Consider the following 15,856-nt stretch of genomic DNA (forward strand, 5'->3'; position numbering starts at 1 on the left):
AGACACCGGAAGCACTCGTGGCTCAAAAGAGTCCGGGGAGAAAGCGCAGTGGGGAAGAAAAAAGTTCCGGAATGAAAAACAAGAAATGACGTCTTGGGGGCGGAGCTTTTTGAGCGACCCTCTACGTGCAAACCTAGCACCGTCCCTGACACTAAGTGAAACGTGACGTCAACAATTTACCCTCTCTTAAAAAAATCTTTGTTTTAGGAGATCGAACCCAGATTCACCAAAACAGACAGAAGTCATTTTCCCTCGAAGCCTTGCCTACATCTGACATAGAGTGGGTGTTCAATAAATTTGTCTGAAGGGTCTCCACAGTTCCCCAAATTACACGCAAAAACCTCAGTCAAAACGTCATAGACACAAGGATGTAACATGCATTGTTTGAACAATTTTTATGTCCTCAAGAAACATGAGACAAAAGGTCTCCTGGCCTCAGAGACAAATTGTGTCTACTAAAATTCGAACAGAGCAAATGTTACAAAATTATATTTTCAATAATTAATTTTATTGAGCCCCTACTATATGCCAGGCTTTAGGGATAAAAACCGGTTGCCTGAAAAGAGGGAGGGCCTCTGTTTTCATATAAAATAGTCTGGAGCGAGAGACAGATTTTTTTTTAACTCCTATAAAAAATGTCTGCAAGATCACATCAGAGTGGGCTGGAGAAATGGCTCAGTGGTTAAGAGCACTGACTGCTCTTCCAGAGGTCCTGAGTTCAATTCCCAACAACCACATGGTGGCTCACAACCATCTGTAATGAGATCTGTGCCCTCTTCTGGCATGTGGGAATACATGGAAGCAGAATGTTGTATACATTTAAAAAAAAATCACATCAGAGCACATCCAAGGCAAACATAACACCCAGCTACACGCACAGACCTAGAACATACTGCTGCCCAGAGAAAGAGCATCATCTTCCTTTGTGGCTGTTCATCAGACAGAGTCTGGGTTAACTGCAGGATTTGCACACTCAGGTGTGCTCACTGTCTGTCCTATATGGAAAACTGCTGCACTGGCAAAATACCTAGCTGCAAAAAAACACCCAATGCACTTTTAAAAACTTTACTTTAAAATTACAGCCACATGGTAGGTAGAAAACACCACAAAGAATGGAAGGTACAGTGAAAATTCCCCAGAGACACCACTTTCAGTATATTTTGGATAGATGAATGGATGACTTATTGGTAGTGGTGGTGGGGGGACACTAAGCATGAAATTTATGAAACCTTAGCTAGCTTCAATAAATAATATGTGCTTTTGGAAAAAGAACCCATACCACAGTTAAATTTAAATAGATAAATCAAGAGAAAAGGCACTGAAATACAAAAACAGATTGTCAAGGCTACCACTAAGCCAACCTTATCCAATATAAATAGTAAAATGGGCAAAAGAAGTAAGTAGAATCTTTTAAATAAAATTGGTTTGAGATTCCATTTTCTTTCCCCCATCCCACCACCGCCGTTAAGAATCGAAATTCTATCCTCAAATACTAAATTGTAAATTTTGGGAACCAGTCATTGCTGCTGTAGGTATAGGGGAGTTTCATATCCACTTGAACCCCCTCCCCCAAATGTTCTAAATACCCTAAATTCAATTTTTCCTTAAAGAGCAAAAACTAAACTCCCTATGTCCATCAGGGGGCAGCAAACACCCATAGTGCAGGGTCTATGTCCCTGGGCGAATACACAGTAAAACTGACCCGGTCTGTCTTCCCCTTTACTCAGATGTGAACCCCCGTCTGTTTCCTGCCCCATCCCCTTCTATCCGTTCATATCAGGGAGGGCGCATGGTTCTTCAGTCAGGAATATTTGCTCATCCATCTGCTCAGGACACATGCAGGGTTCTTTATTAAATAGCAGGAGTCATGGGACCCTGGGAGGTGGCTTCCAAGGGAAATAAGCTGCCGGCCTATCCCTCATCCATCAATGTGTGGAAGCCTGAGAAGGAGGGAAGAGAAGCCTGGGCTGTTCTTAGCCAGCCTTTCTCAGGCCCCATCCCTCTGGCTCCACTCCTCCATCTCCCCATAAGCCAAACCTTCTAAAATATTAGCTCTTGTTCTTTCCACTTCTCACAACTGTAATAATTGCTTGTGCTATTAATGACTTCCTGTAACTAACGCTTGCCTTTCCTCCACAAGACCTCAAATGTCACATATACATGGCTTCTGCCCTTGTTTGCTTTTTTGTCCTCATTACCTGACATATTGCGAACATTTGACAAACGCATTTTGTTGTTTTTGTTGTTGTTGTTGTTGGGTTTTGGGGGATTGTTTTGGAGTTTTTGTTTGTTTGTTTTGTTTTGTTTCTTGAGACAGGGTTTCTCTGAAGCTTTGAAGCCTGTCCTAGATCTGGTCTCGAACTCAGAGATACGCCTACCTCTGCCTCTCAAGTGCTGGGATTAAAGGCATGCGCCACTACCGCCCAGCTTGACAAATATCTTTGGATATGGAGTGGATGAACTCATGAATGAATGAATGAAAGTTTGTCTCTCAGTACCTCCCAGTACCAAAATTTGGAGCTCCAGGATATCTGTATTAGGATCAACCTGTATTCCCCCTGAGAAGCCTGCTTTGGGTAAGGCATGAGGCCTGAGATAAAAGGGTGGGGCTTATCGAAGCCTTGGCTTCTTTGTAAGTGAAAGGGCTAAAGGAAATGTTTTTAAGATTTATTTTTATTTTTATTCATGTGAGTGTAGGGGTGTGTGTGCACAATACGTGTAGTAGAGAGCTTCCCATGAAGGACAGAAGGGAGCATCAGATCACTTAGAACTGGTTACTTTCGATTGTGAGCAGCCCACCGTGGGCACTGAGAATGGAACTCAGGCCCTCTGGAATCAAAGAAATTTCTTTTAATTGCGGAGCCATCTCTCCAACCCTAGTAGTAATTCTTATGTAGGAAAACCGACAAAGTGTTGGATCTGGTGAGTAATGAGAAATATTCCTTTAGCCTCCTTTCTCATCAGCTGCATTCAGAGCTTTCAGAGCAAAACCAAGTGTCTGAGAGAGAAACAAACAGACTGAATGGGGAAGCTCCAGATTTGGACTGGGTGCTCAGGGGAGGGGAGTACATGAAGCCAGTCGGGTTCAGTGAGGAGGATGAGCAAGAGTGAGCAGCTGGGGAGGATGAGCATGAGGAAGAGGTGACAGGGGAGCTGGGCGAATGCAGATGAAAAGCAAGTGGCTGGTAGGGGAAATGGGGTGAGAAGGAGACCAGTTTTCCCGAGCAGCAAGCATTCCTTGCATGACGCAATGCAGTGCCAACGCTCTGAGCCCACTGCAGCCACTATGACACCAGTGAGAAATGCCTGTAATTAGGAAGCTGGCAGTTCTCTGGGCCACAGCCCAGAGTGAGGATGCGGCAAGAACTTCTGAGCCCCGCTGAGCCAGGTGATGGAGGAGGCATGGTCGCGAGCGCTCCAGGTTCATACCTCAGCCTCATCTGCACCGCTGCCTCCATTTCTCTTCTCCACCAGGACTCTTACTCTCCCTCAGACGTCCCTGACTTCCTTCCTCCCTCTGAGGACCTCCTCCCTCTGAGGACCTCCACAGAGGTCCGGGACCCTGATGCTCTCCTCAGTCAGGACAGATCTTTGTTTGCAGGGAACAATGGCCTCAGGCTTCTCATCTCCTTCCTGCTTCTCTTTTGGCTCCTAGCCTTTTTGCTCCAATCCCCATTACCGATGATCCAAGTTTGAGGTGTGTGTGTGTGTGTGTGTGTGTGTGCAATCACTAAGATTCCTGTTTTTTTTCCCACTTGGAGCCTAATGTGTATGCCCCTGCAGGTTTCTCTGTGAGATGCAGGATGTCTGCCAAACACTGCCAGCTTTTCACTTTCAAACCTGATCCAAGACCCTACTTTGTGTCACCATGAGCCATTACATTTTAACCAAACAACAAAGGCAGAGTGAGTATGACTGAAGGCTAATCGCTCCAGGGAGGGAAGGATACTTCCTTCTGGTGGCTGGATGTGCTCATGGCTCTGCGTCCTGAGCTCTGCTTTGAGGACTAACCTAGGGCGGTGGCAAGAGATGGGCAGTGGAGACAGATTTTCTTCAGAGGATCAGAGATGAGAACTCTGTGGGAAAGGGGGCCCGGGGTTCTCCTGAGCCCAGTTTAAGAGGCCCTGTTGATGAGAAAAGGCAGTTTCCTCTTTGTAAATTCTCAGGGGAACTTGTCAGGCAGGTTGTTGGATGGCTTAACCTGAGGCACTCGGGCCCTTTAACAGGTGTGGCCATGTTCCATGAAGGTCTTTATTGCTCGCTAGCTCCCAGGAAGCCGGCTCCTGACTCCAGGCTATGAGGAGCAAAGGCATTTCACCGAGGGCTCAAGTGCCCTGCCCCCACCTCTCAGGGCGGTATCCTCTAGGAAAAGACACTGGCCAGGCAGTCAGATGGTCCACTTCCAGGGGTTGCTCTCAGGACTCGCTCACCACAAGAATCCTCACTTTGGTGGGAAGGTCCCTAGGAGTCTGAGGCAGACCCACTCCACTTCCGCTTCTGGTAGAGCTGCTGAAGTTGTAGCCCCCTTTAAGCGCCTCCAAGAAGGTGGAAACAATCTCCTCTGAAAATATTTTATTGATACATCGACTCTGAAAATGCCCATTTCCCACCCAGCTGCTGTAAGTTCTCTTGGATGAGCTACAGGGGATGATGACTCCATGAAGGAGATGGCACAAGTGGGGACGGAGCCCAGACAAGGCCCTCGGTCTTCTGAGGATAGCTGTCTCACTCAGCACTGGGGTAGGAGTGGGATTGGTCAGGAGTGGAGCACCTTGGAGCTTTATTGCTGGTGAAGGCCAAGGAAAGTGAGACCCTGCCAGCCTAAAATTGCAGCTGGGGGCATCAGCACCCACGGCTCCAGAGAAGTTGGCACTGATTCCCAATCCACAGAGCCTGGTTGCTGACTCACCCACCCAGGGGCCCCTGGATGAGGAGGAATCAAAAAGAGGTATCTGAACCAGGCAGAATTGGGGAATGATTACAGTGTGCAGGTCTTGGGCAGATTAGTAGCCAAAAAAAAAAAAAAAAAAAAGCGGGGGCAAACGGGTTGTTGGCTGTGAGACAGCCGCCTTTTCACAGGTCTATGGTGTCGCTACCCACGCTCAGCTCATCAATCTGTCGGCAGGCATCCAGGAATTGCTCATGCAGCAATGCCTCCTCAGCCTGCAACTCAGAAGAATGTTCAGGGGAGTCACGGGAGGGTGGGGACAGGGCCTGGTAGGATCCTGAGGCTGGGAGGCTGGGGCTGCTATCCGACGGCCGCGGGGGACTGAGAACGCAAACTAGCGGACAGCGTGGAGGCCTGTCGGGGCTGGAACACAGAAGCATGGACGAGCTGTCCCGTGAGAGTCCACACAGAGAGCCAGATGAGGCGCTGCTGCCTGCGGGCCAGGCCCCCGGAGAAGGGAGCTCAGGAGGCGCTGGGGATCCAGTGACCTTCTCCGACCTCTCACCGGGTCTGGCTCCTGTCTTGTTCCCCAGTGAGACGGTGCGGTAGAGGCCGAGTCCAGGTAGGGCTTCCCCAAAGGCAGTGCCCTGAAAGAGGCCAGGAGCCAACAGCGCCTCACTGCAGAGCGCTTCCTCGATGCTGCGCCGCAGGTTGATAGGTGAGGGCGGGCAGAAGTCCACCGTGCAATCGCTGCTAGGGGAAGAGGCTGGTGACTGCGTTGCATTGGCCCCTGCACCTTCGAAGCCCCGGCAGCCGCCACCCTGGAGTAGGAGGTCGGGGCCCGGGCCCGCTAGGGCACACAGCTGCAGTAGCTCCGCGTCCCCACGCGCGATCGCGCTACCCAGGGGCTCCTTGTCCCGGGTGCCAGGGACCCAGCCTCCTGGCAGCAGCGGAGCAGCGTGTCCCGGCGACAATTGGAAGAGCTTGGCCCAGCAGCGCCTTGGCACACGCGGGTTGCAGAGCGCGGGGTAGAGGCCCAGCAGTGCCAAGGGGAGTGCGACACCCACCTCGCCCAGACGCAGCCCTAGCTGGAAGGCCCACCAGGGCCAGGGCCCCTCCAAACCGGCTTGGGCGCCGTAGCCCAGGGCGTGAAGCACCTCGTAGCCCTGCAGGGCTCCGCTCAGCAGCCCAAAGGTACCGGCCACCGGGGCTGTGCGCGCCGCGCGCCTCCAAGACTCCCGCGGGGCGAAGGGGCTGCGCACTTGCGGGACAGGCGTAGCGCCTTTGAAGCCGGACCCTCCCAGGGGTGCTCCGGGTCGCCGCCGCCGGCCGCCCCAGCAAGAGAGGGCCAGCAGGAGAGCCGACAGGAAGGCAGCGAGGAAAGCGTGCAGCCCTCGGGAGGCGAGCCGCAGCGGCCGCAGTGGCCGGTGCACGGCGCTTCCCAGGGTGGCAGCGGCCGCCAGCCCCAGCCCCAGCAGCAGCAGCGCAGCCAAGCCGGCGGGACACCGAGGCGTGCGCGGCCGGGCCAGCAGCACGCAAGCCAGCCCCAGGCCTGCGGCTAGGCAGGGCTGTGGAAGGTCCTGCAGCAGCAGCCAGGCGACGGTCGGCAGCCGGTCGCGGTGCCCGTAGGCGTCGTAGAAGAGAGGGAAGGCCCGAGTGGTCCCGGCCGAAAGCAGCAGCAGATCCAGCAACGCCAGGCATGGGGTGCCGGGAGGGCAACGCCAGGGCAAAAGGGCCAGAGCCAACAGAGCCAACAGGGCCACCAGGCCAAAGAGCGCTCCTGCCCCATATACATGGGCTTCCCAGGCCAGGCCCCAGCGAGCCTTGGCCTCTGCCCAGTTGGCCTCCAGGGTCAAGAAGAAAAGAGGAAGAGCGGAGGCAGGAGGATGTCCCAAGTCATCGGGCAAGTCTGGCTCACTACAAGAATCTGGCTCACATTCAGGCTGTTCTGAAGGGTTCCCGGAACTGGCAGAAAAGGGTTCATAGGGACCAGAAGTGGAGACAGTGGGGTCTGTGAACAGAAGACATTTGACTGAAGCCATTAGTAGCCTGCTTCCCTCTCCCCGCCCCGCCCCCCCCCCCGCCCCAACACACCCGCCGCCAGCCCTCAACTAGAAATCTGAGTGCATCTTTAAGGAGCCTGTTTTTCATCTCTCCCCTTCTCCTCCCAGAAACCCACCCTCCAGGCTGAAGCTTTCTGCGATCACTCTCCTCCCATCTATCCACTGCTCACCCTCCCATTGCTTCTTGATTTTACTGGGCTGGGGGAGGGGTTTTCTTAAGAAAACCTTCAGAAGTTACTGAAGTTTGCAACTGGAAGGAACTGTGTGGTTGCCCCCTCCATAACAATCCCCACACAAGGAAAGGAGTTTTCATTTCCTTCGCACACATGTGAATCTCCATGCTTAAATGGTTGGTGGCATGTGGGAGATACTGAGTAGTTTTCATTCAATAAAAGAATCCCCTATCTACCAAACGAAGAAACTGAAGTTCTGCAAAAGAACTTTCCCAAGGTCCCAAACAGTCGGAGTTCTAGAACCCAGATCTGAGCATCACTTTGTATCCCTTCCCACAATAGACTCTTCTACAGTACCAATAGGCTGCTCTTCCCCCAACACACACACACACACACACACACACACACACACACACACACACCTGACTCCTAACCACGTCTAGGACTAGAGTAGTCCTTCACTCTTGTTCCTGTTCAGTGAACATGCATGAACACATACATGCACATGAAGAATGGGAAGAAGACTCCCCTGCCCTAGTATTCTAAGGAGAACACAATTTCTTACTAAGTGTCCTTCCCACAGACTACACCCCAGTGCTTAGCCAGTGAAGGGCAGTAACCCCCCCTCCCACCCTGACTTATCCACAGAACTTTTTGTTGTTTGTTTTGTTATTTTTTATGAGATAGGGTCTCAGTTTGTAGACCAGGTTGCCCTCTTAACTCACAACAATCATTGTGCCGCATCTTGCTGGGTGCTGGAGCTGCAGTATAAAGTACTAAGCCAGGATCATGCTAAATACTCTCTCCTCTGATCCCCATGCTCTCCCACAAAACCACATTCATACCCTCTAGTGTAAGGCTCTTGCTATGGATACCTCTTTGCCCTACTCCCATTTTATACAAGATAGTATTGGGATGAACTTCTCTGGGCCTCAGAGGGTGGCCTTGAGCTCCCCAAAAGGAACAATTAGGGAGATCATAGTGGGGTATCATGTTATCTAAATAAGTGAACCCCTTGAGCGTGCTGGGGTCTGCTAACTCAGGCTCTAGACTCATCCTATGCCCCCTTCATCTCCCACCTCTCTTGGGGGAAGGGAATTCGGTGAAGAGTGGAAAGGATTGAGACCCTTGGTTCTGCTCTCCTACAGCAAAATGAGCTTAAAAAAAAAAAGTTAGACTCAGAGATCATCCCATGGCCAATCAGAAAGGGAGGCGATAAAAGTTGATCTCTTCCTGCACCTCAAAGTTTCAGCACGGCAGCTGCAGGCAAGAGCAGAGGAAGAAAAGGTAGCAGTGAAGGACAGGGACAGTGAGGTGGGGATGGGGGGCAGGAGACAGGTGTGTGCTGAAGAGTAGGAGGGGCTTCTGGTAGTTACACTCTTGCCCCAGCCGTGCCCAGGCTGAATGATAGAGGGAAACCAGGAACACCCACCCCAGACTCTTATCCCTCATGCTGAAAGTTGCAAAAACCAGACCAAAGAAAAATGAGCGAAGTCCCAGGCAGCTCAAAAGAGTGAAGGAAAGAAGAATTGGCAGCGAGGAAAGGCATGGAGGTAGCAACCAGCAAATTAAACCCTCCCTGCCAGCTACAAGCGGCAGCAGGCACTCTGGTCCCCATTCCAGTCCATGCCTCCGATGGGAACTGGGAAAGACACAGAACAGCCATGAAGGTAAATGAGATGCGTAAGGGAAAACTTTATCAATATATAATTCTGGCCAGTGTCATGAGCTAGTTAATGTTCACCTCTGACCAATCATCAGTTTATGTTTGTATGCGATCAGTTCTGGCCTCAAATTAGTTCTTTTTCTCGAGATCTGTTTTATTTGTAATTACGTGTGTTGGGGGTTTTTACAGCTGAGTACACATGCCCACAGAAGTCAGAAGAGGGGGTTACATGCCCTGGAGTTTAAATTACGGATGGTTATGAACTATCCAGTGTGGGTGCTGGGAACCAACCTGGGTCCTTTACAAAAGCAGTATGTATTTTAATCTGCTGAGTTGTGTCTCCAGCCCCACGAATTAGTTCTTGGTTTAACAACTTAAGGTTTTGATCTATGTGGAACATCCTAGCACATCCTAAATGTGTTTAGAAAGGCAGAAGTCCAGGGAGTTAGTGTCAATCTATGATCTCAGTTTGAGTTGCTTGAAGGACACTGGGTTGAGAACCTAAACTCTCCCCAATACCCATTCAGTTGGGAAAGGTAGCTGGCTGGTCAGAGAAGGCTTCAGCCTTGTTTCAGTACATCAAACTAATATACCCCTCTCCTCATTTTCTGGCCCCTTCTCGTGCCCTGATCTAACCAGCTGCCACTGAGTTACTGGATTACTTTGGTTTCATTTGGCCTTTCCCTGCCCAGGAGCCCACAGTCTGCTCCAGCCTGGCATCCTCAGCCTCTCTCCTGCCTACGACACAGACACGTGCTCCCACAACCGTATCCACTTCTCACTTGTGAGCCACACAAAACCCCACATCCCACCTGTGTCCTCAAGTACGATGGTCAATAGGGCAAAGGTCAACGTTTATAAAATGCAGTACAGAAAATGCACAAAGTACAAGGAACACCTCAAGTAACAAAGTAAAAAAACAAGAGTTTGGAACAGCATTCCTGAGGACCAGCGTTTGCCCAGAGAGCCCACTAGGCCAAGTGTGGATGGAGGCAGGTAGGAGATCGCCTAGCTGCTGCCTGTGGAGAGTCCACTCAACCTCATCTCTTTTCTCTCCCTATGAAACAAAATGCCTTGAGCTTTCCCTAAAAGCTCAGTGATCCTATATTCCCTGCATTCCCAGGAGAAGGATCCTAAGCAGCCCACCCCTTCAGGGGAAGTTCCACCCTGTCCTTGTGGCCCCTTGACCTCAGGGGTGAGAGAAAAGAAAAGAAGGGATGTCAACATGAGTAATCGGTGAGATGGGGCTGGCCGAGGTGGGGGATGGGAAGGATAAGCTAGGTCCTGGAAAAGCCAGGTCTGATTTTCCACCAGGCACCAAGATCAAAGGACCGAGGAATCAACTCTGGAGGTTGGAAGCTGCAGCCCATTTAAGGGTTTGGCTGCGTCTTTCTCCTTACCCTCAACTCTGGCATTGTGGAGACTGACACTCTTAGCAGTGGCACTGGAAATATCTGATAAGTAGATGTCCCAGGGATTAGCCCAGGCCTGCTAGTATGGTCAGGGAGCAGAGGGAGAGCAGGGAGGACTTATCAATGGGCCTGAAATCCTTGGATACGGTAGAACCCATGATTGTCAATGTGTAGGTGGGTTGAATATAAGCTATGGTCCAAGAAAAGGGGGCCCAATGCAAAGCAGCCCTATGTCTATGTGGCACAATGGAAATGTCACCTCAGTTAGAAAGATCCTTGGGTGCTTGGTATGGTAGGACACACCTGAAACACCACACTTGTGAGGTAGGGGCCGGAGGATCAGGAGTTCAAAGCAAGCCTCAGTTACAAAGCCAGTTTGAGGCCAGCCTGGGCTACATGAGGTCCTATCTTAAAGCACACACACACACACACACACACACACACACACACACACACACCAAACAAACAAAAAAACAAAAATAAGTTCTCTCTCTCCTTCTCTCTCCCTTTCTCTCTCTCTCTCCCTTTCTCTCTCTCCTCTCTCTTTCTCTCTCTCCCCTTACTCTCTCTCTTCCTTTCTCTCTCTCCCTTTCTCTCTCTCTCTCTCCTCTCCCTCCCTTTCTCTCTCTCTCTCTCTCTCTCTCTCCTCTCCCTTTCTCTCTCTCTCTCTCTCTCTCTCTCTCTCTCTCTCCCCCCCCCTTTCTCTCTCTCTCTCTCTCTCTCTCTCTCTCTCTCTCTCTCTCTCTCAGCAAGATTGACACAGGCTTCTGGGTTTATGTAAGAGTAGCAGTAAGAAGAGCCTGGGTTCATGCCGCCACCAGTGAGGCGGGGATAGGGAGATGGGGGTTGTGAGGCTGGACTGCCTCTGATACTGTCCAGACTCATTAAACCTGCCTGGCCAGCACTGTCACTTAGGCTGACAGAGCACCAGCCAGCATCTATCCCCTGAGGCACAGAACTGCCCCCCACCACAGCAGATCCTGCCATCACTGCACACTAGCTCCATAGGGCAGTGACCGTTCCTTCTACACCTCAGAGGGAGCACTATAACAATGGCTGAAGAAAGCCATAAAATACAGTGCATTGTTAGGAAAGCCAGGGCATCCATGACTGAGCACAGTACGGGGTGGCTTTGATGCTTCACAGACACCGGAAGTCTTCAGTAGAGCAGAGGTGGGCTAGGAGACCCTCCTCATGGTGCCCATGGCTTCATTTATCAGAGCCTCTCTGCCTGGGAACTCTGTTAATCCCATCATCAGGTGGGGTCAAGGCCAGGGTATCTGAAAGGCTGAGTCTGAGTGTGTATTTGGGGTGCAGTACAAGTTAAGAAGCTACTGTTTAATGAGTTTCTACTTGGTATCCAGCTAGGGTTTACACAGTCTCAAGACGTCAGGGTTTCTACAAAAAAAAAAAAAAAAAAAAAAGTGTACCATTATGAGACACTAGATAATTGAGAAGACTTGGGCTCAACGAGGGCAAATGCTTCCTCCGCATCATCCCCCTGTCTAGGAGCATGTTCTAAAAGGCTCCCTGACCGCAGGTGGCATCTGTCTGCTCACGTCTCCTCTTTAACGTCTCCTCTGTGAAGGGTTCAGCTCTGCCCAGGTCTGACAGCATGTCATGGCAGATCAAACGGCAGAGGAGAAAACCCCAAGGCTGGGTGGGATGGTGGTAGGAAGGAAGAAAGGCAGCCAGCGTGGAGGCTGGGATGCATGGAGATGCTGTGGAAATCATGAAGCAACTCTTGCGCTAGCAGCCCTGGCCTCTCTTCCTGTCCTGCTCTGCCTATGACAGCAAATGTCTCAGAGAACCTCACCTAATGCCATGTGGCACCTTCCCAACCAATCCTTGTTAGATCATTAAGGTATAATTTCTCCATAGTGATGGCGAAGGGAACGGTGGGGACAATGACGTAGAAAGGTCCCAGGACACTGCTGAGTGTGTGACATGTAGCGTGTCTATTTCAAATGACTTGTCTGCTTACCATGTTGCGTGGGTGTTGTCTTGTTTGAGGCAGAGCTTGGGGAAGCCTCTGAATCTGGCAGGCTTGAGTTTGACAACTCTCTCTCCCGAAGAGGAGGGGGTAGGGACCGAGTGGTACCAAAGAGTCCTGTAACAGGAGCATATAGGGCTCAAGTGTCATCCTACCAGCCGGCAGTGGCTTTGGGGGCTCTGGAGAAAGTTCTATCCTCCTCCAGAGCTTGTCCCAAGGAAATCACTGTCCCAGGAACTGTAGCCACATGCAAACCATGACTTAAACTACAGGCACCAAATCAGAGTCAATATAGCAAAGATTGCTTCTCCAGGGAGCATTAGCCCTTGTCCTAGAGTAGTGGTTCTCAACCTACGGGTCTCGACCCCTTCCCAGGGGTCACCTAAGATCATTGGAAAACACATATATTTACATTACAATTCATAACACTAGCAAAATTCTCACCTGGAGAATCTGACACTTGAGAAACAGAGCTTGGATGTGCTGTTGAGCCTGGGAAATTGTGGCCTGAGAAATTCCGGAGTGGAGACAGAGTAGCACCAAAGAACCCTGCAAAAAGAGTCTGGGCTAAAGCTGCCTCCTGTTTACTAGTGGACAGTGGATATTTTCAACTAATGCCAGTAGGGATTCGCCTCACATGGGGTGGCTACTTACCAAAGGGTCCCAGGCGCCCAGCAATCTCTGCCAGGCTGGCCCGCAGGCTGGGCAGTAGGGGCAGTGACCGATGACCAAGAGTGGGGGCTGCACCTGCTCTCAGTGCCACACCAAACTTCAGTTCGAGCTCACTCTGATGAGGCCTGGGAGGACTGGTTGGAGGTGCTGTAGCTGTCAGAGCAGTGGCCCAGGTCACAGTGCCCAGCCTAGGCTGAGAGGGAGCAGTGGGCCGCTTGGTGGGCCCTGAGAGGGGGGGTGTGGACTCAGGAGGCAGGGAGGAGGCCCAGGGTGTAGAGCTGCCATCAGCAGAACCCCACTCAGGGAGGTAGTTCCCAGGAGAGCCCACCAGCAGTTCCCAAAGGGGATCGGTCCTCAAGTCGCCTTCCACCTCTCCCTCAGACTCCTGACCTAGCCCAGGAGAAAGAGGGTGGGTCTCTGTGACAGGGCTCCCCCAGACAGCAGCAGGTCCCCGAAGATGGAGTTTGAAGTTCAGTCCCAGGTTGAGAGACAGCATGGAGGCCTCACTCTGAGGTGGTGGGGTTAGAGTGATGAGAGGGTCACCTGGCGCAGAGGAAGCAGGCTGGGGACCCACAGGAACGGCAAGCAGGACCCAGCAGAACAACCCCAGCTCCAGGTAGCAGCGGCCTGCCATGGCTCCACCTGTCGCAGCAGCCCGGGTGGGCAGGAGGTTCACTTTTTGAACGCTTTGTGAGCTCAAGGGTCCTAGAGGGAGGAGAAGCCCTGTAAGCCCAGGTCTCTACCACCCTCTTCCTTTCCCAGGATCAGACGCCCTAGGCAGAGGTTCTAATCACAGAGAAGCAGGCGCAGGAGCAAGAGGCAAAAGGTTCTGCTGGAGAGGAGCAGCTCTTCTTGCCAGCCCTATCCACTACCCGCAGGCTCCAGTACAAATCTCTTCTCCGCACCCCCTCCTCTACATGCACCCAGCCTTTCCACAAGGGGAAGTGAAGTCTGACTATAGGCAGTAGCCTCATTCTTAATCAGAGCCTAGAGAACCAACTTGGCATCCCAGATGCAGATCCTCTGCCGCCACCGTCTCCCCTGCGCGCCCAGCGCCCTGCTTTCTTCCTCCATCAAATAAGTATCTACAGAGATCCACTGCGTGTCAACCCCTGTTCCAGTAATACGGCAGCAGCAAAAAGAGCAAACACTCCCTGTTGAGTCCCCTATCTCCAGTCCCAGTGAGAGAAAACCACTGGAGCACAAGGCCCTCGGGAAGGGTAGAACAGAAGCCAGAGTGATCTGAGCTGGAAGGCTACCCAGGCTATACCAGGGAAGCAGGGTGACAAGCTGGCCTTGATCTCTGGAGCCTCTTCCCTCTTTCTGGGGGCTTAGCCTGCTGTTACCCTCCGCCTGACCCTAGGAGTACTTGAGGGAGGGACCAGATAACCCCTTCAGGCTCACTGGGAGAGGATATCAGGCAGGCAAGCTGGGCAAGGGGCAGCTGCGGAAGGCTACCGCCCCCTCCCCAGAACACATCTGGTGGAGGAAGGGAGGGTGAACCAGGGACACACGTGCACCCAATACCCTTACATCACACACACAGCCGCACCTACCACCCGTGACACACTCACCCACACACCCTTCACATCACACACTCTTACACACACACACACACACACACACACACGCTCCACCCTACTGAGTGAGCCCCTTTCCCTCCTGTGTAGGTTCTCTCTCTCTCTCTCTCTCTCTCTCTCTCTCTCTCTCTCTCTCTCTCTCTCTCTCTCTCCTCCCTCCCTTTCTCCCTCCCTCCTCCTCTGCTGTCAGAAGCACAAACAACCCTAACACACTGTACTGGCACACCACACACCATCATCTCCATCAGCCCCCACGCCCCTTACACACCCACCCCTTGCAGGCACACATGCACACGCGCTTGCGCACACACCACACTCCCGTTCCCCCAGTCCGGACTAACGGACCTGCTCCTCTCGCTCCGGCGGGTCCTCGGGGCCAACTCCCGGGAGAAGGGACGTTCTGTCTCAGCGGGCCCCAGCTGGGCAAGGCTCTGCAAGTCTCGCCTGATCTCCGCTGCGTCCAGTGCGGGGATTCAAGCCCAGAGCCTCTGACTGCCGGGCGATCACAGCCGACCCGAAGCTCAGGGACTGTCCCCGACCGGTCTACGACCCACAGCGATCCTCAGCAGGCGGTGGGCTGCCGGGCTCCGCTCGTGCTCCGCACTCTGGTCCCTCCCCGCGGCGCCGCCTCCTGGCTGTGAGCCCCGCTTCCCGGCCCAACACCCGCGCCGGGGCCCCGCGACAGTCGGGCTTTCACGGCCCGCCCCGCCGCCTCCCGCGCCCGCCCTCCTCTCCCTCCTCCCAGCTCGCCTGCGGTCCGCCGCCCGCCGCCCGAGGTCCGCCCCTACCCCGGTCAGCAGGCGGGCGCGCACAGCAGCGCGGAGCCACCGCCGCCTTGCTGCCCCGGCCCCACGCGCACTCATTCACCCAGTGCTGCCAATCAGCGGCGGGAGAGCCGGCGCCTGGTTCTCAGCCTGGTGCTGGCAACCACACGCTCCAAGGGCCGCCCAGCACACACACCCACAAGCTCGCCATTCCCGGGAAACACCCTCCGGTGAGGGTTCTGGGCGAGCACGCGCGCGCGCGCGCGACCAGACACACAGACACACCACATGCACACGTACATACATACACACATGCACACGTATGCAATGCATGCACACATGCAACAGTAGCCTTGCAATAAAATCCTAGGCAACAAAATCCACTCAGCTAAGCCTTACAATGGGTAAAAACGCCGCATCACAACATTATGTTCCCATTTTAGAGACAGATAAAGAAAGTCCCCAGAATTTACCAAATTTACCAAGATTGCTCAGCTCTGTGTCTGTCTTCTCCACCACCTGGTGGTTTGCAAACATTATACAACCACCGAGGAGGGCCTCCTACGCTTCGTAGACCAACTGCCAAAAGTCAATTCAATTCCCATTCATAACATCTCTCTCTCTCTCTCTCTCTCTCTCTCTCTC

The 15,856-nt window shown here is 52.6% G+C and overlaps 1 protein-coding gene across 1 annotated transcript; it reads right to left on the reverse strand.

Annotated features, from left to right (window-relative positions):
- Positions 1-4,557: 4,557 nt before the first annotated feature.
- Prrt4 (proline rich transmembrane protein 4) lies at positions 4,558-15,131 on the reverse strand. Its single transcript, XM_087901675.1, has 5 exons — positions 14,793-15,131; positions 12,850-13,572; positions 12,640-12,744; positions 12,187-12,312; positions 4,558-6,899 (listed from the first exon to the last, which is right to left on the reverse strand). Exons 2-5 carry the CDS (start codon positions 13,499-13,501, stop codon positions 5,074-5,076), a joined length of 2,709 nt encoding a protein of 902 aa, XP_087757801.1. The 5' UTR covers positions 13,502-13,572; positions 14,793-15,131; the 3' UTR covers positions 4,558-5,073.
- Positions 15,132-15,856: the final 725 nt, after the last annotated feature.

The sequence above is a fragment of the Myodes glareolus genome, chromosome 25, assembly GCF_982192425.1.
Source record: "Myodes glareolus chromosome 25, mMyoGla1.1, whole genome shotgun sequence".
In the NCBI taxonomy this organism is placed as follows: Eukaryota; Metazoa; Chordata; class Mammalia; order Rodentia; family Cricetidae; genus Myodes; species Myodes glareolus.